Source organism: Diaporthe citri, assembly GCF_014595645.1.
Source record: "Diaporthe citri strain NFHF-8-4 chromosome Unknown scaffold_1, whole genome shotgun sequence".
NCBI classification, from domain to species: Eukaryota; Fungi; Ascomycota; class Sordariomycetes; order Diaporthales; family Diaporthaceae; genus Diaporthe; species Diaporthe citri.
Window position 1 is genome coordinate 2,592,446 of NW_025064846.1, and position 21,923 is coordinate 2,614,368.

The following is a 21,923-nucleotide window of genomic DNA, read 5'->3' on the forward strand; positions in this document are numbered from 1 at the left end:
ACTCCCTAGACAGCTTTCCCTCCCGAACGGTCAAGACAGCCTTAGATGCGCCAAGTCGCGTACTGCTTAGTCAACGAGATACCACTACGTCCACGATCCCCGGCGCCTACCCTGGCTTAAATGACGGCCCCGACGCAGGCGAGGTTGTCGGAATCACGCTCGGTGCTGTGGGCGGCTTCCTGTTGCTTTTGTGGCTTGTATATACCTGCCTGTCCATTGGGAACCGACCAGACACCATAAGCTCGTACGGAACCGCGAGTGTCGTCACGCGTAAGTCGCGCCGGCGCCACTCAAAACACCATCACCGGTCGCCATCGCGACGTCGCGAGACAGTCGAGGTCCATACCAGCCGTACGAACCCCGTTGTCGACCCGCCGCCCGAGAGGATTGTGATGGAGGAGACGATCCGCAGAGCAAGTGGCCCCCCGCCCGGGCCTCCACAACCCCCGATGGCCGCGCCACCGCCGCCGAGGTTCGTGCCGCACGATGATACGGAGGACGAGGTTGTTGTGATTGAGGAGCACAGCCCGCCGCCGAGGAGGCACAAGTCCAAGAGCCACCGGAGACGGAGCTCGAGCGCGAGGAGGGAGAGTGGGTTTCGCGAGGTCGACCCCGATCGATTCGCCGGGGGTGATGCGCCGCTAAGAGACGTGAGGAGGTCGAGCAGGCACGGAAGGTAATTAAGGTCGACCTCGGCATGACTGGAATGGGGGAACGACGGGGATTAATAATAATCTAGGAATGGGAGCCGGCATGGGTAAGGAAGAGATGGAATGGCATTTGTTGTTCATTGTTTACGAGATTATGTGTTGGGATTGGGTTACGAAACACACAGGATTGGGCCGATGATACCACACAGGAATTGCGGTGAGCGCGGATGAGACCTGTACGAGCACGAGGGAGAGGGAGAGGCAAGGGCAAGGATGTTGCTCGCAGAACTGGGAAGCATTAAAGCGAGGATCGCGTTGCTTGTGATTCGGGGTTACGGGGAGAAGGCTCGCGGACAAGGAAAGCTCACGATGGCATTTCCTGGGGCGGCTTCTACTGACCTTGATCCTTGCCCTCTGCATACGGAGCGATTGGGTTTTTGACGTTGGCGGTGCAAGACATCGTTGCTCTACTTATATCTTTGCGCTTTGAAATACCACCTCAAGTATTTTCTCTGGTAGATAGAAATATATGTATACACGTTTTGGCGCGAAGATGTCTCAGATTATTTGGTACACGCTAGTCCGCGGAGTGATCCGAGCAGGTTGCATTTCATGCTGAAAGGCAATTGAAAGGCAAGCCGAAGCACCGAGCATGAAAAGAGGCGAATCCCAGCCATATCGAATACGAAGATCAAATCATCATCAGCATGGAGCCGGGGAGCAAAACTTGAGCCTCAAGACGCGACTCTGGGAGATGAGACGAAATGCTGCACTCCTTGCCACAACGATGGGCATGTGGCAGCCCCCAGTACCTAGTGTCATATGTGGCATGCCAGTCGAGAATGGTACGACCAGGGAAGAGAAGTCGGCGCTCGCAAAGAATGTCCTACTTGAACCACCAGCAACACCTTCAGCGCTGTAGCTAGCTCCAACCAAACCCACAGGGCAGGGAAGGAGCTTTCTCGGGCTGCTGCAGATCCCGCTGGTGGCTGAGGAGGCGCCCCCTGGCCTTTTCACATGCCTGGAGTACAAGTGTGTAGAGCCCCAGTGGGCCATGACATCACACTGGTCAAAGCAGAGCCCCCAAGTGCGTCTCGTACACAGCACATTCGCATTCGAGCTGCTGGTGCAGCGATGCGCTTTGAGGCCCTTCCCATGTGATACTGTCTGCAGAACTACCTGGTCTTCCTGTGTAATTCAGTTGGAATTGGCTCCTGTCCTGCCCCTCCCCTAACTCGACACTGACCATCGAGACGGACCTCTAACAACCGCCCCCCCCCCCCAGCGCATTGGCTACTCTCAACCGAGGACATCGTAACTGTGTAAAATAATGGAAAATCCCGGTAAGGCCTCCTTGCCCCGTGCAGCTCCAGCCGAAGTCTACTCTGATTACTTTCGTCTAACTCGGCGTCTTTGCGCGCGTGGTGCCAGAGCAGGAGATAAGGCATGTGGTCCGCTCCCTGTGCCAGGGCACGCCGGATGAGCAGCGCCGGACCATCGACCGCTTCTTCACGCCCGACGCTGAGTTCGTGCACCCCTTCTGCATCGCGCCGCGCTTCAGCGAGGGCGACCTCGTCCTCCCCGGCCTGCGCCGCCTGAGCTCCCGCGATGCACTCAGGGGGATCTTCCAGTGGTATCGGATGTTGTCGCCCAAAATAGTCATTGACATCGACACGGCTTGTAAGTTATAGTTCCCCCGTTTACGAGTAGATTGAGGCGTAGTCGGTTAATTTGTGCATGCATGTAGTACATGACAAAGAAAGAGACAAGATGTACCTGGACATGCGGCAGGTATTCTCGATCTGGTTCGCGCCGGGCTACCACGCCCGCGTGCGGCTCGTCACGGTCCTCGACCTGGTCCCCTGCGACCTGGGAGCGCACCGCAACGGCGAGCCGCAGGTGATCGCGAGGCGGGAGGACACCGACGGCGGCGAGAAGGCGCCCCAGCAGCCGGGGTCTACCGCCACGGGCGGCCGGAGCCAGCAGGTCTGGAGGATATCTCGCCAGGAGGACCTGTACCAGGTCAACGAGTTCCTCAAGTTCACAGGGCCCTACTGGTGGTGCGTGTGGCGGCCCCTCTGGTTCCTCTTCCAGCTGTTCGCGACCGCCATATCCGTATTCCTGAGCCTGTTTGTCGCGCTGTCGCCCTGGGCTTTCCAGCAGAACCCCGCGCCCGGTGGGGTGGAGTCCACGGTCCAGCAGGTGGAGACGTATCACGACGACAAGGACGACGAAGTGAAGCCCGACAAACCGGACGGGAAGACTGCCTCGCACAGCGCGCCGGCCTCCGGAGAGGACAGTAGCAGCGGCAGCGGTGGCAGCGGCGCGGCGGGCAGAACGAACGGGAACAGTCAGGCGGCCAACAGTAAGGCACATCCGTCCACCCCTCCGCGGAAGTCTTGGAAGGGAGGGAAGAAAGACGGCCGCTAGAAGACGCCCGCGCCCATCCCCGATCTGCAGCGGCTGCGCGGCTCGCGGTCCGGGCTGGAGCTCACGCCACTGCGCTGCGTGGCTTGCGTTGTCGACGACAAGGGCTGACGTGCGCCGTTCGTGACAGTTCGTCCGCTGCCCCTGCCCCTGTACGCAATGGTCTGGAACTGACGCTGGACGATGGACCACGCGGGACGGAGGGAGAGATCGATCCTTGAGCACAAAAGAAGAACAAAAGCAAATGAGAAAGGAGTAAATGCTTTCTCGTTCCTGTCTATGCCTTGCTTCTTGTACCTATTTGAGCCAAAATCAGTGCGTCCTCCCCACAGTACTGCGAATGCCGTAAGCCTAGCTTCCTTACCGGGTATCAATATAAATAAATCGTCATCAACACGTTCCATCGGGTTTCTTATATATATACTACATTCCCCAAAAAGAGATGAACCGCAAAATGCCTATCTTCTTATGAGCGAGTTCGCATCCCAGAGCAGAACCCTCTCGTCCCACCCGGCAGAAGCCACCCAGCCGCCCGCCCCAAACAGGCACCAGTCGACACCCGTCGCGAACTCGGTGTGGCGGTTCATCAGCCCGAGCTGCACGCCCGGACGCACGGGGGCGCCACCCAGATCTCCCGCGGGGCCCGGGTCGGCGGGCGGCGCCATGGTGGAGCCGTCGGTCCAGACGCGCACCGACATGTCGTAGCTGGCGCTGACGAGGACGTCGCTGGCGTGCGGGCTCCAGGCGAGCCGGCGCACCGCGTAGCCGTGGCCCTCGAGGACGGCGACGGGCCCCGCGTAGGGGGCGCGCAGGTCGAAGGTGCGGATGGCGCGGTCCACGCCCGCCGTCGCGATCACCCCCGTGGGGCTGTACTTGTTCCAGTCGTGCGTCAGCACCTCGGCGGGCTGGCCCGGCCCCAGGCCTGGCGGCGCCCCTGCGATGCGGGCCGCGGGCGTCTGGTGCACCGGCACGTCGTGCACCAGGTGGTACTTGGCCGAGGGCGGGGTGCGCAGGTCGAAGACGCGGAGGCGCGAGTCTGAGGAGACGGCGGAGATGAGGGCCGGGTTGTGCGGGGAGAAGGACACGCTGTAGGTGCAGCTGCCGATGGGGAGGGTCTTGAGGGACTGTGGGCGGGTTGGCGACCACTGAGGGGACATGGTATGTGAGCAAGGCTTTCTTGGGAGAGGTGGGGGGGGGAGGGTGTGGGAGGAAAAGGACTGACTATCTTGACGGTGCCGTCCCATGAGCTTGAGACGAAGGTGTCTTTTGTCGTCTGGTTCCAGAACACCGAGAATGTCTCCCTCTTGTGCTCGTGGTAGTTCATGACTGGGTAGGTGTCGACGCCGAGGTCGAACAGCTTGATGGAGCCATCACCGCATGCGGCGAGCAGTTGGTTCTCGTTTATCTCGGACCACGCTAGGTCGTACAGTGCGTCGTTCGTATCGAAGCTGAAGAGGGCTTGTCAGCGATCGCGGACAACAATAAGAAGCCAATGCTTGTATCGAAAGACGGATCAAACGCACGTCTTCTCCACCTGGATGCCAGCAGCCGTCAGACCAAGCGCAAAGAGACGGCCATTGCCCACGATGCCAAAGTTGGCGGCCGAGGCCACGGCCACTCGGTTGTCATAGTAAGGAGAGTACTTGACGGCGTATGGATTGAAGCCCCTCGTTCGGAACTCAAGCATAGCAGCCATGTTGAGTGAGATGGGTTGTGCCGGCCATGCGACAGGCTCGTTGGCTTCTGACAGGACAACTTCTATGGTGGGCGATTGGCTTGCCGGAGAAAGTCGAGTGATGTCAATCGCTGCTATGAGCCTCGGCTGTCCCGCGCCGCCTGCCGATCTCGGCCCGATGCGAGACTGTCTGGGGAGAGCAGGACAGGGAATGGATCATCCGTGATCCACCATTGAGGCTCGTAACACTCAAACGATTCACTTAGAATACATGGGAAGCGGCCAAATTGACTTGTATAGTTATGAGAGTGTCATATCCTACCAGATGTCACAACAATACATAGGAAACCATAGAACCAGAGGCTGGCCCAGGGTAGTTGGCCTGCTTACACACCAATATTGAACCCCTGCAAAGTGCCCAACACCCAGACCACGTGCCGTCGTGGCGACTTCGCGAGCCCATCAATTCAGGCCGTTCACGTCTCATCAAGTACACACGCCCTTCGTGTGACAAGCGAGTCACCGCCGGCATATTTTGGTGCTTGACGGCCAAACCACAGCCACGCCAGATACTTCCACACGATCGTTGTCTCAGGGTTCTCTCCTGTCTCAGCCCAGATTAAGCACGTCACCATCTACCTGCGGGTTCTAATGCCAATTCGTCGTTCCACAATGAGCCATGGAGTCGTTCATCAAGAGAAAGCGGAAGGCGACCCCTGCGGATGATCCAAAGACAGTCCCACATGGCCACATCGAAGTCGCAGACGACGAGGCCACAGAGGTGAAGCTTGCCATTCTCTCGTCTTTGTACCCCGGTGTCTCACAAGAGGCCCTCCTCGATATCTTGCTAGAGCATGATGGCTCCGTCGCCGCAGCTTCTGTGTCCCTCTCTGTGCCGAGCGCCAGCAGGTCTCTTCTATCGTCGTCATCATCATCATCATCAAACAAAACTGCAAGTTCAGCAGTGTCGCAGACATCGCTGAAAAACTTCGCCGCGCCTCAATCTGTGGATGGAACTCCAGCGCCCAAGAAGACGAAGCTACTGTCCCGGAAAGGCGCCACGCTGCATCTCTTTGATCCTGATGATATAGCAGAGCATACGCCTTGTTCTATAATCCATAATTTTCTTCCTTCTGACCTCGCAAATGGCCTTCTGATAGAAATGCTTGAAGAGTCAAAGACGTTCGAGAAAATCACCTTCAAGCTTTTCGACAATGTCGTCTCAAGCCCGCACACCTCCTCGTTCTACGTTGACAGCCATGACGAGATGCGGAAACAGAAAATCGAGGTAGACTAGCCCACTCACTATATCTCTGCAAGACGCCTGCTTACCATAATCCGCATAGTACTTATATAATGGCGCACGTCTCACCGATGTCCGCAAAATCACGCCGTACTTAGACAAGGCCAAGCCTCTAGTCCAGAAAGCCGTGAACGCAGAGATCCAGGAACGCATCAGGACCCGCTGCCCGGGCGGCCTCAAGCTCAAGCACCAATCCCCAGAGCCCTGGACCCCAAACGCGGCCTTCGTCAACTGCTACAACGGCCCCGGCGAGTCGGTAGGCTGGCACTCGGACCAGCTCACCTACCTTGGTCCCCGCGCTGTGATCGGGTCGCTCTCGCTCGGTGTGGCGCGCGAGTTCCGTGTGCGGCGAGTCGTGCCCAAGGACGAGGACAGCGGCAGCAGCACCAGCAACGCGAAGAAGGATGCAGACGGCGACGCCGGGGGCCAGATCGCCATCCATCTCCCGCACAACTCGCTGCTCGTAATGCACGCCGAGATGCAGGAGGAGTGGAAGCACAGCATCGCGCCCGCGCAGGCTATCGACCCGCACCCCCTCGCCGGCAACAGGCGGATCAACGTCACCTACCGCGACTACAAGGCAAGCCTGCACCCCAGCCACACGCCAAAGTGCAGGTGCGGTGTTCCGACTGTATTACGGGTCGTTCAGAAGAAGAAGGAGAACTGGGGCAGGTATTTCTGGATGTGCCATGCTGGGAACGTACCCGGGAAGGACGGGTGCACCTTTTTCCAGTGGGCTGAGTTCGATGATGATGGGAATCCTATTTGGCGTGGCAAGGGTGCCGCCAGCCCTCAACGTCCAAATGACCAGACGGAGAAATGAAGTACTCAGGCTTTTCCGCATATATCTAAATGTCCACTGATATCGCTCAATCTCAGCGTGCGGGACAGGCTGCCAGTTTTCCGCATTGCCTGTATCAATCCCGGATCGATTCCCAAATACGTGTGACGCAGTTATTTGGCAGCCTTATAATTGCTTATACACAAAGCATATCGTCAAGGATTCCAAGTCCTTCTCAATACGAGCCCACCAAACTACGAGGCGTAGGAAGCTAGACGAGAATTATCACCAGCTTTCCACACAACCCTTGACAGCATGAGCATGGCACCAGAACATTTTGACCGAGAATCTGGTCTGCAGAAATCCTTGGTAGCTTGTACTTCTCATTCATTCGTTTCATGGGCACCGCACTCAAATGATGACTCGCAGCACAGGCTCAGCCAAATGCAGTGTGCTGCCAGTAAAGCAGCGAGCATATCATTGCCCAACAATTGTGTACCTGCCCATGAGCCTACAAGTCCCCAACACCCAGCTTTACGCACATAATAATAATCAACCAACCGCCACTCTTAGAAGCCTAGTCAAGCCCACCAATTCCCAAAACCCCAACGACCCGAGCCTCTCCTCGTCTTCCCACCCATCTTTGGTACCCCCCGCTTCGCAGCAAGGCCCTGCTCCTCGACCATGCTCATGTTCGTCCTGTCTGCGAGGCTGATCCCCGAGCACCGCCGGATCTTGGCCCAGATCCTCGAGGCCTGCTCCATGCCGTCGTCCCCGTCGTACTGTCCGCTCCCGCGGCGCCCCCGCTCATTCTTATCGGCGGCAGGAGGCACCGCCGGCGCAGGTCGCGTCGGCATCGGCACCGCCCCGTGACGACCGCCACGCCGCGAAGGCATGCTCGGGTGCGGCGGGCCAAGGTACGTCGTTTTCCGCGGCGTGGGCCTCCTAGTGAGCTTTGTCTGCAGGAGCTCGTCCGCGGCGTCCACGCTCTAGTGGGCCGCGATGATTCCCAGGAGGCGGTGGTTCGGCGCGGGCGCGGGAGGTGGCGACCAAGGCGAGGCAGCGTTGTGCCGGCTCACAGTGGCCGTGTACGCGGTGCGGATCTTGGTCTGCGCCCTGGTGACCCCGCTGTTGGCGTCTCTGATGCCGGGCGCGAAGGCAGAGTGCTGGTAGATGAGGCTGACCGTCAGGTACTCGCATTGCGCGCTGCCCAGTTGGTCCTCGAGGTCCTCTATCAGGTCGTCCGAGTTTGAACGGATGTGGCCTCTGATTCTGGGGTAGTTGGCTAGATTGAGCTCGACGTTTACAAGTACCAGGATTGCAGACCCGGGCGAGAGACTGGTAGGCGCAGAGAAGTTCTCAATCACCTCCAACACGGCACTGTTGGCGGTAGGCTCAATATCGACCGTGATATCACAGAGGCACCCGTTGCCTTTTGTTGTCGTGATCTCGACGGCAACCCAGAAGTTGTGGTAGCCATGGTCCACGACCCGACTGTCTGGGGTGACAACTACTTCAGGAGCGACAATAGAAAGAGAGCCTGGCTCATCATCAGACGGCTGAGACGAGAATGGGTCGTCTGAGTCGCCGCAAGGCAGAGTGTGCGAAGTCCTCGACCTCTGGATGATGTCGCCCAGAAGACCAGGGAAGGGACGGTACGGTGGTGATGCACCACTGCGAGGGCTCAGAAATGAGAATTGATCCCGGAACCCAACTGCAGACTTGGCAAATCCTTTTCCCCTGAGCTTTGGTAACCCGCGAGAAGAACATGAACCAATCGATTGCAAGTCCCCGGTGTCGATATTGTAGTACTGGTTCGACGGCATTCTTTGCCCTGTTCGGACGAGCTGATGATCAGGGGCCGCATGGTCTGCCCACTCTGTCAGCAATGTATGCCAGGAGAGTATTCTAGAAACTAACCGTTTCGTAAATATGCCTCACGACCTAGCGGCACGGGGCTCTCGTCGACGCCTTCCAGGCTGTCAAAGACCTGAATGGTCCTGCTGCCCCGGACCTTGGGCACCGCCAGTTGTGGTTCGCCCCCAGCGGACTCAGGGGCGCTGCCACGACTCTCAGTTGTGGCCTGGCTACATCTTCGACAAGGTCGGTCGTCGGCATCATCACCGCAAGTGCTGTCTGAGCGCTTGACGATGCGCAGCGGCAAGACACGCTTCATTTCAGGCGATATGCCGGACTGTTTCGAATCGTGAAGCCCCAGTTGAGTCGAGTCCGGCGCGTGGGATTCCATACTGGTGCCGGAGCTTCAATGCCCAACTTGTCCTTGGTTCCGTTACGTGGCGCTTGTGCTAAAGGCTGAGCTCTATGCAGAGTGCAAGATTCGAGGTCTGGCCAGGAGTCTGTACGGGTGAAGACAGGCGCTGCTCTGCGAACCAGTCGCGCGGATGCTCCTCTGCGGCGTGATATCGACTGAACAGGGGGAGGTAGCTTGATGAAGAAATAAGCGACAAGAGCCACAAGTGCAACTGGAACAACAATGAATAGCACGGTGATACCAACGTGATCACTCATAGTCGAAAGCGATGCAGCTGTTTGGATAACAGGCGAGGTAATCCGATGCGGATGTAAAAGCGATCATTGGGTATCAATTCTAAGCATTGCTGATCATTTGTCAAGGAAAAGAAACCTCCGGAGTTTGTTGTTGTCGACTCCTCTACGTCTTGTGATGCGCGCTTTCCTCATGACCGTGACAACTCGCACGCTCAAGGATTGACGGAAGGAACAGCCAGCGGATCAGCCCTGGCTGATTCGCCTAAAGTCTTGTAAAGGTTGTCCTTTACCGTCTCGACTGCGCCCTCTTCCATGCTGAGGAATCGAATCTATCGAGGTGTCAGCGAGAGAAATAATTTAGAGGTTTTCGGGGTGAAGGTGCCTCACAGTGTCATCGCCACCAACATCCCCATACAGAACAGGCTCCGACAATGATGCCTGTATGTTCCTCTGCACCCTCTCCTCCCACACACCCTCCCAATTCCAGTCCCCCGGCTTCCTGACGGCTGGTTCGCCCTCAGGAATGGTGGTATGTCCGCGGTATGCAGCCCAAGCGTGCCAAGCACCCGGGTTTCCAGCCGCTTCAAGTGGGATCGAGTCCATCACTGCCTGGTCATCAAAGGTGCTGCGAATGTAACTTAGCACCTCGCCAGTCGAGATGTCCCTCTTGTGCACGTCCATGAAAGACTGTTTGCTGCCGGTGCTGCCGCCAGTCCCAGCATTGCCAGCATGACCGCCGCCTGCGCTCGGCGGCGTCGCAGCGATCTTGGAGTTGGGCGTGCTCGAGTTGCTGTCACCGCCGGCGGCAAGGGCTCTGGAGGACCTAGGGGTCTCCGGAGGGTATTGTCCCGGTGCCGGCCGGCCCCTGCTGCCGCGGCCGAACCAGTCCGGGAAACCGTGCCGCAGGCTGAAGCCGCCTGGTGGGAGACGCTCCTCGTCCGTTGCGCTGACGGTGCCGCCCTCCTGGATGTCGGTCGTGTACATGTAGGTCGTGAGGGGCGTGATCAAGGGATGGAACATGTCTGTCGAAAACGTCACGAGCGGCGGCAGTGCGGGATAGGTATCCGGGAAGGAGATGTAGAATCGGAGGATCGCGGTAGCATAGGGTCCTAGGTGATCGTCAGTATGGCCCTGGAACATTCGAGCTACTTGCATACCTTTGCGCACAAACATAACGCCTGACCAGAGAGAAGGGTCACCTGGCGTCAAACTGACGAACACGCCCTGGGGGCAGGACTGCTTGAGCCCAGCACTGGAGACAAGAGAGCCAGGTCAGCAATCACATGTCGAGGCTCGAGGAAGCAACGGAGCAATGGACGCACAACTCTGCGAGGAGGTTCTGCCGTCGTAAAGACGGCAACATTGCCATCTTCAGCGACGCCATTTTGGTGGTCTGTCATATCATGGCGAGCATAAACATGAGGTGCGCTGAAACGACTGTAGTGTACGGTATGTGGTCAACCAAAGCGGTTATGTAAGGCGTACCAAGCTGTTTGCTGGCAGGGTTATGTATTCTGGGGTTACGACGTCCCCACTTCCAAAACAAGGCAACCCCAACGTCGACTGGCACGAGTTGCGATTCTCAACCGCGACCTTGCTTTGATTTTGGCAACTTCATCGTGGTCATGATACACTTGAGTACTCGATTGCGGCCTCTCTGCCTGATGAAGATGTCAAAAATGAGAGAACCTGGCCCTACCCCTGGAAATGTTACCTGAAGCATCATTTTCCCGGCTCACGGCTCCGTTCCTGGACTCCCTCATGCTGTCCATTTCCATCCATGCTTTTATCTGTTGTTCTCCACTACGCAGATTCCTTCACTTTCGATTCTATCACCAATGTGCTACTAAACAATGATGAGATTCCAAGTATATGCGTGTTCGGGGAACCACAAGTGATCGCTCTCTTCCCCCCAATCCGCCCAATCTTCAGGCTTGCGCATCGACAAATATTGGAGTGGGTCGCCCTGTTCGGATACGAAGGTACCGACTCTCTTGAGCACAACTTTTCCAGAGCACTTGCTACAGGACGTCATATCTCCCTTCTCGTCCTCCAGGACCCGGGTCAGAACCAATCCCCTGAGTCTCGGCTTGTCACGGTCTAGTTCTTCTCGCAATGGCAGACAATAGTAAGCCGGGGCTTCTGGTGTCTCCTTCATATCAGGAATGAAATTTCCAAAGTGGTTTGCTTCGTTGTAAAATTCTGGTTTGCGGCGAGTTAGAATGAGAATACCCCTGACATGCAGGCAGGCGTGTCTTAATTCTCCTGTGGGATCGTTGCCTTTGGGCTCAACGTGGACGTCTGAGACGTCAACATATTCGCCGGCCAATTGACTTTCCCAATAATGATACACTTCCATGGAGGGGGTATCAAGAGAAGCCCAGCTCCATGATGGTGCTCGGTACCGATCAGGTCGGACAGCTGGCGACACGTCCCACTCATAGTTACTCTCTGGTCTGGCAGTCCAGAGAAGGCCGTTGACGAAGTTTCGCCGCCATAGACCAGCTAAGTATTCGTCGTCGATAGCTCTCGCGAAGTCTTTGACCACGCCAGATATAGCCACAAATTTGTCGTCCGGATTGGTGAGGGCACACCTAAGGTAAGACTCCAGAACGTCCGCCCATACCTGGTAAACAGTCTCGTATTGCTGCGGCCCGTCGCCGCTTCCTTGAGAATCAGCGTCATTGAGACGCATTACCGACTTCTCGAACCCTTTGACGGAGAAGATTTCTTCGGCGTAAGGCTCTTTGATCTCGGTCACGAATATGTGAGGAATTCCGAGAGGAAACCACTCGCATGCATGTTGCTCTCGGCACTCCCAGAAAAGTTGACTCTCGCAAAAGTATAGACTCCTCGGAGTCAGGATGCGTTCCTGTACAACCCAACCCCTTTTACTCATTGGGGCCTGCCTGACGTGGCTATGCCAGAAATCAGACTTGATCAACAAGCACTCGACAACCTCATTTTCTTTAGTTCTGATATTGACCGGTATTGGGCTTGCCATGCCTGGGTCCCGCTTCCGGAACAGGCCACCATGGGCGTCAGGAGATGCCATCGCGCCAAGCGTAAGGAATGCATTCCTATACACCTGGTTCATTTGCGGCGCCTCTCTTTCCCAGTCGTCCCGCGAACTTTGAATGATACAAAGCGAGTCAATCCAAATGTACCGAAATCCAAGTCGTCGAGTGGTCAATATCGCATCCTGAAAATTCAGAGGAAGGAACGAGACGAGAACGCCCTTTTCAAACTCTTTCTTGTTGCTTTCATTCATCACCAAGAAAGGTTTCCGACCCCAACAGTGGCTGAGTGCCAGGTAAGGCTCAATGGATGTATGAAGCATAGTGGACGATTCCACAACGCGAACATATCTATTGTCGTATCCATCCACTTCAATAAGTCTAGTCGGTTTCCATGTTTCATCTCGCGATTCACGACATGCTGGATGGTTGGTGGAGCAGCGGGCCACCCACTTCGAAACAGTTGCCCAACATAAAGGGTCATTTGTGGTCTCTGCCAATCTTGGGGAATTTTCTACAGGAAAGACTGTCCACGACGTTAGTATGAGCAGCTTCTGAATGTTCTTGCTGGAACCTCCAGGACTCTCAAAGCAGACTCTTGAAGGGTTTCCAAGCCACCTTCCGCTGAGTCTGGATGCGCAGAAGAGATCACCCTCATCCTACGGCAGACGCCGTCCGCAGTCTCCTTGAGTACAGTGTGACCCGGTCTGAGACCTGTGGTCTTTCTTAAAGCCGAGCTTCTCGAGTGCATCCCATGAGATACTGGCAGGACAGACAGCCACACTCGCGGCGCCATGGACAAACCTGGTCAGATCACAAGGCCCGACTGGCTGCTGCGTTCCCAACCCCAGTCACCCTTCATTCATCACTGGAACGGGCAGAGAATTAGTGAATGGACAAACATACTGGCAGGGTTGAGAGCTGTAAAAGTTCCTTCTCCTACGTCAAACCCCCCGGGCTCGTCATAATCCTCACAGTCAAAGAGGTCATCATCCCACTTGAACGTGAGTGAAGCCACAGTAAGCGTCGGATCCCCGTCCGAGTCGATCGCCCTCCTTGGTCTGAAGTGGTACTCAATGCCCATGAATTCAGGCCGGCTGGCCACCTCCTTTTGTTCCTCCGTGAGGCTCTCCCAGACGCGGCAGCAAATATAGCACTTGCTCTCAAAAACAGCCTTTCGGAAGCTGTCGTAGCCGTGGCGGAACAGCTTGGTTTCGTCACCTTCAAATGTCCTTGTCGACATCGACTTGCATTCTGTACATAAACTCATGGCAGGGCGGTCGGTGACTTGAAGGAGAAAATGTTATGAAGAATGAAAAACCACACCCACATTCTCAGAGATGAAGTTGGCGCCCATTCGGTCTCGAGATGTGCATCTCATCAGAGCAGGCTCCACCTCGGCGCTTAGGTGCAGGCCTCTCAAACAGGCCGCCAAACAGGCACCAGGAGGGTCAAGAGAGCCATTCAAATGCTCAGCATTGAAAGCTTGCACAAATCAACCATGACCATGACAATTGAAATGCCCCTTGCCGGCGTGCAATCAATCGCAGAAATTGCCATGCGGGAAGTGTGCCTGGACAACGTCGAGTCTGCATTCTGCGATCCTCCAGTCTCTCTTACAACCGGATTGTCGAATATTTACCCAAAAATAAAGAGGACGGATATTCGCAACCGCAAAGTGGGAGGGTACACCCGTACATCGCCAGCAGTAAACCAACACCCACGCTCAATTCACATACCCAACTCGCACACTTAAGTTGCACACCGGACACCTATATACCTAGTTGGCATACTTAATTTATATGCCTAGGAATAATTAGGTTACTAATTAAATTGGCAAGTTAGATGTGCAAATTGGGTGTATGAGTTGGGTATGGGGATTGGGTGTGTAGGTGTTGGGTGCGTGGGTATGTGGGTGTGCGAAAAGGCCTGGGTGATGCGCTCTGATGAGCTGCGGCTGTGGTGCGAGTGATGTACGGGTGTACCCTCCGTTTCCGCGGTTGCGAATATCCGCTCTCAAAAAAAAATTTCCTATGGAATCTGAGACTCGTGGCATATATATATGCCCGCGTCATAAGCTGTGTTTCCAACCGTATAGACCTGCTTGACTTGTGCAATAAAGTGTGAATAGACTTCTGCGGACCCATACGCATTCCCACGTGTGATAACAGCGAATGCCACTTGGGAGTCAACTTTGACTCTAGCGTACCGCTGCAGCACCGCAACTTGGACAACAATCTTGACTGTTTAAGCCTCGGCAAGCCTCTTCTCAGTCTTGCTCTTCTCCTGTGCTCGGATCTCTGCGAGCTCCTCCTGTGTCATATTGTAGGTAGCGTGGACTTGGTTCATGGGGTTCTCAGGCGACTTTTGAAACTCCTTCCAGATCTTAGGCCTGACAGACATGAGGTCGTTCCCTCCGAGTGCCAGGAAACCTTCAGCCTTGAGCTCCTTCTGCCTACGCACCCAGTATTTTTCCCACGCTGCTGGTACGCGCTTCTCGGGGTGCCGATCAATCTTGGCTTTGTTGTTGGTGTTAGTGATCTCGAGCGCGTCCAGAGCATTGTCAAGGCCAGACGCGTTCAGGGTTGCCAGCTTGCGGTCACCAGGCTCCCCAGAGTCAAGCGAGTCCAGAGCGCTGTCAAGGCCCCTCGTCTTCTTCTGAGCCGATTTGGCATTCTTGGGCGCCGATCTACCGGGCGTGTTCTTCTCCTCCTCGGCGAGCAGCGCATCTCTCTCTGCCTTCTTGCGCGCGGCCTCGGCCTTCTTGGCTGCCTCCTCCTCCCTGATCACAAAGGCGTGGCACAGTCAGCACCGAACTGCAACGTCGGGAACAGGGTGCCGTGGTGGTGGCATAGGAATCATGGGGGTGGGCTGTTCCCTCGTGATCGAGTGGAAAGTGGGGGTGAGGGTGTAGGCCGGGCCCGAAGGGATGGGTCGGATGTGACACGTCTCTCCTGTGAGACAGCGACCAACAGGCCTCTGGTCGGGCGGAATAGACCCGTAAGAGAAGACGCGGATGGGTGGGACGGGCCGAGCACCGTTCTGGGTGGTCGGATGGAAGGGCGGCATGGTTGGGCAACTCACTTTTTGGCGTTGGCCTTCTTCGAACCCTTTGACCATTCGGCGTCTTCTACTGCAGCCTTCTTGGAGTCCTCGGCCGCCTTCTTGTTGGCTGCAGCCTCGGCCTTTCTGGCTTGCCCAGCAGCCTTCTTGCTGTTCTCCCCGGCGCCGCCGCCCTTCTTGGCCATCTTTGTGTGTGTTGGTTGGTCTGGCGCGGGTCCGGTTTGCGATGGGTTGGCTCGGTGTAGACAGCCCCGTCCGGATGAGTAGGATCTGCAGCTTTTCGTCTGAAAAGGACTTGTGCACGTCTGCTGTGCCACCGGTTGGCGTCGGCAATATTGTTCAGCGTTGGTGGGTTGCAGTGCGTGGACAGATATCGGTGGATTGGAAAAGTTTGGATGAGTGAGGCTTCGACCGATGCGTGAGCAACGCCGTGTCGACGTCAGCGGGGTCATTTTCTCACGCGTCGCTCCGGTATCCGGGGGAGGAGAGCTCGGGGTACTTCGGTACCGACTCTACGGATCCATTGAAGGGGGGGGGGTGGTCTCCATGCAAGACTTGCCAACCAGTAAAGGGTTAGGACTCACAACTCGGTGAGCGCCTTCCCCAAGCATTAGGCTAGATATATTGCGGTCCTGATGGAGTTGCATATGCACTACGACGGCGCCACACCCTGGCCATTGTGCTGATTTGTACGAAGCTTGCATGGTCTCTCACCATCTCAGCCTCCATCGACTAGCGCAAGATATGTGGCCGTTCGATTAAACCCTGCTGCTGCTGCAGCACAGAGCTCAACACGGCGGTGAGGCTACTAGCTCCTGATGAGCTGTTCCATGAGAATGATAAACTTTCCAAGCGAGCCGAATCGATGACTAGGAGTTGTAGAGGGGATTCTCATTCGTCAGAACCCCATGGTCAATCCATTGTACACGTATTGCTACATCATGTCGACAACACGAGCTTCATCCCTGCCGGTTGTCAACGATGTCGAGAGGAAGTAGAGTCTCTGCCTCACACGGACTGAGACGCGAGCATTGAAAGTACATGACGCTGGAGACGGCCATGATACTTTGCTTTCGGGATTGGCCCCAAGATAGGTAGAGTACTCCGAGTACTTTTGGCGTCCGAGGAGATGGGTTGGGTGACATGGGATGCGGGAAGACAGCCCCGGCTTTGTCTGCTATGGAAATGAGACCTTAGAAACTCCACAACAGGGCTGAAGGATTCATTGATCCAAGGTCACTTGGCAGCCGCTTGCGAGATGGGGTCTCGATCTGCTTTCCGAAGGCCCACAAGTGCTGATGTGACCTGACGCGACGGACCGACTCCATCGTCACCCATAGTAGCAGGGTTGCCAATCCCGGCAACTTGACAGCCCTTGTTCTGACTCTGCATACTGGGTAGTCGGTGTGTTTTGCTATTGCGTGCAAACAATGCGAGGGTCGCATTTCCTCATGTCCATCTGAGACATTTCTGGGGAATGGAGAAGGAGGCATCACAACGTATGCAACCTTTGGCGCTCCAGAGGTGGGTGACCAGACTAGCCCAGCGAGTACGATGCTGCCCCGTGTGGTCATCTCCATGGCCTTCGTATGATGCCTCAACGCCGGTGAGAGGAAATTGCGCCTCGCGACAGTAAGACAGCCCTCTTAAACCCTGGTGAAACAAGACTGATGAGCCGACAAGGATATTCGGATTCCAGGCCTGTAGCTCTTCGGGTGAGCACTCTCGAGACTCCCTGGTACAGCTCGTTGGCACAACAATTTTGACAAGCATGGCCAACGGCGCAACAGGCTCAGGTTTGAAGCGGTACTCGGCGTTGGTATGCGCCACCTGTAAATGATGACAAACTTCTCATGCCGCCCTCATTTTCTGCGTGCTATTGTAGGTAGCAAGTAAAGCTCGGAATGCCACGAGATCGCCTCTTCAGCATCGTTCGAGATATGTGTATGTCTGTCAACCACAGGGAGGGGTGGAAGATGTCAGGCCGCGGATGGTCGTAGGCCAATCCTGTGACGTCACGGGCGGTGTGTACAATCACAGGACGCATTTCGGTCATGGGACAGGACGCACTCTCCCCTGGCGGTTCTATTCCGAAGTTAGGATCACAAAAGCTAGCTGCTGGAGTGTGATGACGGAAACTAACCTGGAGGTGGTCGCCTTCTTTTTCTTCCCCGACCCTGGTCGTTGCGCGAAGTATTCCGGGCTTTGTGATTGAATTTCGGAAGACAAGTAGTGCGATGTCCTACGTAGCACCATCAGACCATTGGCGAGGATCATTGATCCAGGTACGAAATTATAATGCTCGCTTGCAGCAGTTCTGGCCTTCTGATAGTCATCAAATGATCGACATGCGAGTGGTACGATTATCTGACTAGGCCGGCCTGTTCCAACGCTTCATCATTCGAAGGTCTCGGGCGTAGGCTGTATGTAGCCTTGCATAGCAAAACCGGTCAAGATCGTCGAACGGCCTACATGTTGCTCTTCAGAGAATGCTGCAACCTTGCCACACAGGACGTGCAAGTGATTGCGATGGATGGCCGGAGCGAGTTTTATGATCGGTGAGGCGGCACTTGTCCAACTGCTATGATTAGCAAGGAAGTATTGGGGTGGCGTGCAACTCATCGACGAAGTTCGGATCGTCCAATTCCTCGTACTCCCTCGGCCTCAAATGCAAACGCCGATGAGTTGAGAGACCGCCCACAATGAAATGGAATATCACAGGTCCCATTAAGGTTTGGTACATGGCTGGCTTGATCAGCGTGCCTCCCAGAAGATTTGAGGCCTCTACTGAACCGAAGGTCAGGATCGGACCTCACAGATACTCCCCTTATATCCTCTGTCACCTTTGTCTGACATTGCGAGGACAGGGCTCGACCCTCTGAGACCACTTTTGGCCCTCGGCTCGACGCTGTGGGATGGACCGGGGACTGTTCTGATAGACTGCCATCAGGAAGTCTTTTGTAAGGGCTCAACAGCGATTTCCGAATCTCTGACCATGACCGTAGGGGTCTCAGACATTGGGTTCGGCTTCTGATACGCAGCGTTGTAGTAGATCGCACAGCTTGGGTGTTGAGATCGGGGCTGGTGCTTGGAAGAGTTGGGCAGGGACCATGGTATCTGATCGTGGTACACGCGTGAAGAAAGTCCGGTACAACCCACAGTATATTGCCCGGTTGTGACCGGGCCTCCAGATCCTGCGCTGATGGAGGCACCGCGGACTGAGGCAATTTGCGGATGACGACCATGTACAGAGAGACATAGGGCCTCATGACCTAATTCTGGTGACCTGGACCGCCACGCCAAGACGATGACAGCAGACTGTACGAGCTCCAATGGGCTGGGGTGACGTTACCGCAAGACTTGTAGTCCTCGGCTCGTAGCGGGAGAACCCTCATAGGCAGTTGCAGCGGTACGCAGTGCGACCTATTTCCACGATGTGCAATCTTTGGGCGATTTTCTCCCTGACGCGTTCGCGAACCATGGGTTGAAAGGCCAAAAGAAATCGACAATGGCTTGTCACAATAGGTCGACGGGGCCCTCCGAATGAGCACCACGGCTCATGCGCAGTTGGACGAGGCAAGGTGCATTCCGAGATGCGGACATGAGCCTTCTTGAGGATGATCATGATGCAGACGGCTGAGATAGGGCACAGCGGCGTGTGCGATAGAAAACAACAATGGTTTGTACGCCCGTACCGCATGAAAATGACCCAACTGACACGTCGTTTTTCGGAAGGGAGCTGCGGCGATCCGAACCTGTCATTTCCAAAGCGCCGGGCGGCATGAAGAGAGAGGTATTCAGATTGCCGCGAGATGCGTGGTGTGGCACAACATTAAGGCCCGACCTTGGGGGTTGTAGGACAAGATTCGCCATGACATCTAACTATTGGTAAGATTTGCGATTCGGCTCAGCAGAAGATGCCTGAAGACGGCCCATGACTTGATGCAGGCGGTCCAACCCGATAAGGACTGCGGGTAGTGTACCCGAGATGTCACCTCGACGTTGGCCGGCTGGAAGGATGGATGTAAGACTCTGGCAGAGGATGGTGTGGTGAAGATGTGCGCCCTCGTATGACACTGTGTACACCCGTGGTCCGCCATCCTGCGAGGCCGCAACCGAGCCGAGCGGAGGATGGCAAACTCCGCGGGAGGCCTGAGAAGAAGCACGCTGCTTTGTGCCGTCCTGTTGTTGGCGACGGTTCTGGTTGCTTTTTCTTGCTGCTGATGGTGTGAACGTTGATGGTAGGCGACGAGGGGAAGACGTACGGAGGTGTGATGATTGGCGATGTGTGTCTCGCCCTGGAAACCGGTCAGGACGGTTTCTGGTTCTCTGGGGGAACGGTGGACGGTGGACCAGATGTGCATGCAGTTTGCGAGAAGGCACGAGGGGTACTTGACCAGAACATGAATGCATCGGCTGCATATGTATGCGAATGTGGACGCCGTCAGTCTGCGTGACCCTGATGCGGTGGTGTTGGCGCTGCCGCTTCTGCTGCTTCTGCTGAGGCCCAATCCCATGTTGGAAGCCAAGCCCCTCTTTTCCCGCCGCAGAAGGTCATGGCTTCCAGAACAATCACATCAGTTGATGACGATAGCAAAATGAATGCCCAGGTGCATACTGATCACACCTGCACTACCGCTGCCTGCCTGCCTACGGGGGCAGTACCTTCACAGATGGTGGGTAGGTCTACAGAGTAGATGGCTAGCTTCTCGCGAGTGCGGGCGTGTTCGCGTAGCTGGGCGTGTGAATAGTGCGAACGCGCACACACACACATGCACACACAACTGGCGCGTAGTCTAACATGCCATTGTGTTAAGTGAGTGATAATAAGAGGCTTGGGATGCCACGTTCCTGAGGTGGCATTCGGCTCTTCTCTTTGCCCACGTCGGAACCCCCAAGAGCAGTCAGTTGGTTGACCTGGCAGCCTGGGCGCCCAAGATCGCATTGGAACATGGCTAGTTGTATGGTGAAACGCAATCCTGGGCGTCGGAACGGCTCCCCGATACCGGCAGTCCTGAACGTACGGCTTACCGAAGTGTATTGTATTGCAATGCAGCGCAGCGCATTATTTTTGGTGTTCGTGTCGTGCGGAAAACCTTGTGCTGTAGCCATGATGATGCCCGTAGCACTTTACTCCGCACCCACTAACAGTATGACAAGCTCAAGCCGGCTGCCATCCCCGGCGGTGCGCAGGTACGGTTGGTAATTAACACACCTCCCACGCCGTGCTCCGTACAGTACTGCCTCCTCTCCCCTACCCTCTCAGCCCTCTCCGCTTCCCCAAGGCCCCATTCCCATGTCAGTTGCTGCAGAACATTCTTGGGCCCCACCGACTGACCAGGACCTGATGGGTCGAGAAATGGCCTTCGCTTCGAACTGTGCCTGGATCTGGATGCGACCATGGGCCGTGGACCCGGTCTTGTGGCGGGTACCTGGCAGATATGTATGATGTGATACACAGCTGAGAGCCTCGCCCGCCCCGGGCCTGAGTCCGAATCTGAGCCCTACATGGCATCTACTTACTGTATGGGCTCCTGTGGCGCTCATGCAGGTGATTTGGTGCACTGTAGATCGCGTTCATCAATCCACAGCACGGCACGGATGGAGTACCCAGGGCGGACTGCGTGTGGACCGCTGCGTACGGACCGGCGCACTAGGAAAGCAAGCAACTGGCACCTCCCATGTAGACATCGTTGCATTGGGCATGAGGTGACAGGTAACGGAGGCGACCAGCACCAGGAACCGCCGTGACGTTGAAACTTTTTGAGGCACAAATCTAATTTGGCCACACTCTAACCCCCCCTGCCAGCCTGCCCACCTCCCAGCTCCCCCGGGTTTCCTGGAGGAAGGAAAGGGGTTGGTTGATGATGATGGTTATGGTAATGGCGGTGGCGGCGGCGGTAGTGGTGGTGATAGCGAAGCTGGGGTGTGATTGCTTTGCCTATTCTGTGGTTCCTCTCCCGTGCCGTGGCTGTCATGACACCGTCACCTTGACAACATTTACAGGCCGGCCTGCACGGCAAGATGGGGGGTTTCTCCTCTCAAGCAGACATGATACGATGCGATACGGACAAGGCAAAAAGAAAGTCGTGCAGCAGATACGGTAGGTGCGACTTGAAACAGGAGACGGGACCAGGAAGGGGGATCCGAGCCCCCCTCACCGAGATGTTGACAGGCTGCTTCGTCCGATTGGGTGGGCCCACAGGCTGGCCCAACAGCCCATGAGACCCTGCTGGCCGCAAATGGCAAGAGCACTGGAGCACAGGAAAGCACGGGCGCTCCTGGACCAGAGCACGAGCACGAGCGCGAGGGAGACCCACCCCCTTTTAGGGAAGGGGGCAGTTCGCGCGCCACCTGCCCTGCTGCCCTGCCACCTGCCCGCCCAGGTTCCCAGGTACTCAGGTACTCGGAGCACCCTGGCCGCCACATTTGCCCCCCCGTCGACCTCCCCCTCCCCCCCCCTCCGCCTCCCCAGACCGCCGTACCTTGCACGATGCAA

The 21,923-nt window shown here is 56.2% G+C and overlaps 7 protein-coding genes across 7 annotated transcripts; 2 read left to right on the forward strand and 5 right to left on the reverse strand.

The window, feature by feature from the left end:
- Window positions 1-449: 449 nt before the first annotated feature.
- On the forward strand, window positions 450-3,080 carry INS49_000667 (uncharacterized protein; the record flags this gene model as incomplete). The annotated part of the gene is made up of 3 exons (XM_043161504.1): window positions 450-650; window positions 2,120-2,330; window positions 2,416-3,080. The coding sequence occupies 3 exons, from the start codon at window positions 450-452 to the stop codon at window positions 3,078-3,080; spliced, it is 1,077 nt and encodes a 358-aa protein (XP_043030010.1).
- A 455-nt stretch (window positions 3,081-3,535) lies between these two features.
- On the reverse strand, window positions 3,536-4,773 carry INS49_000668 (uncharacterized protein; the record flags this gene model as incomplete). Its single annotated transcript, XM_043161505.1, has 3 exons — window positions 3,536-4,222; window positions 4,300-4,525; window positions 4,601-4,773. The coding sequence occupies 3 exons, from the start codon at window positions 4,771-4,773 to the stop codon at window positions 3,536-3,538; spliced, it is 1,086 nt and encodes a 361-aa protein (XP_043030011.1).
- Window positions 4,774-5,431: 658 nt separating this feature from the next.
- Window positions 5,432-6,878, forward strand: INS49_000669 (uncharacterized protein; the record flags this gene model as incomplete). The annotated part of the gene is made up of 2 exons (XM_043161506.1): window positions 5,432-6,040; window positions 6,177-6,878. The coding sequence occupies 2 exons, from the start codon at window positions 5,432-5,434 to the stop codon at window positions 6,876-6,878; spliced, it is 1,311 nt and encodes a 436-aa protein (XP_043030012.1).
- A 539-nt stretch (window positions 6,879-7,417) lies between these two features.
- On the reverse strand, window positions 7,418-7,732 carry INS49_000670 (uncharacterized protein; the record flags this gene model as incomplete). Its single annotated transcript, XM_043161507.1, has 1 exon — window positions 7,418-7,732. One exon carries the CDS (start codon window positions 7,730-7,732, stop codon window positions 7,418-7,420), a length of 315 nt encoding a protein of 104 aa, XP_043030013.1.
- Window positions 7,733-7,825: 93 nt separating this feature from the next.
- Window positions 7,826-9,084, reverse strand: INS49_000671 (uncharacterized protein; the record flags this gene model as incomplete). The annotated part of the gene is made up of 2 exons (XM_043161508.1): window positions 7,826-8,706; window positions 8,757-9,084. 2 exons carry the CDS (start codon window positions 9,082-9,084, stop codon window positions 7,826-7,828), a joined length of 1,209 nt encoding a protein of 402 aa, XP_043030014.1.
- Window positions 9,085-9,556: 472 nt separating this feature from the next.
- INS49_000672 (uncharacterized protein) lies at window positions 9,557-13,631 on the reverse strand (the record flags this gene model as incomplete). Its single annotated transcript, XM_043161509.1, has 5 exons — window positions 9,557-9,673; window positions 9,750-10,453; window positions 10,502-10,596; window positions 11,783-12,089; window positions 13,268-13,631. 5 exons carry the CDS (start codon window positions 13,629-13,631, stop codon window positions 9,557-9,559), a joined length of 1,587 nt encoding a protein of 528 aa, XP_043030015.1.
- A 977-nt stretch (window positions 13,632-14,608) lies between these two features.
- Window positions 14,609-15,609, reverse strand: INS49_000673 (uncharacterized protein; the record flags this gene model as incomplete). The annotated part of the gene is made up of 2 exons (XM_043161510.1): window positions 14,609-15,143; window positions 15,446-15,609. The coding sequence occupies 2 exons, from the start codon at window positions 15,607-15,609 to the stop codon at window positions 14,609-14,611; spliced, it is 699 nt and encodes a 232-aa protein (XP_043030016.1).
- Window positions 15,610-21,923: the final 6,314 nt, after the last annotated feature.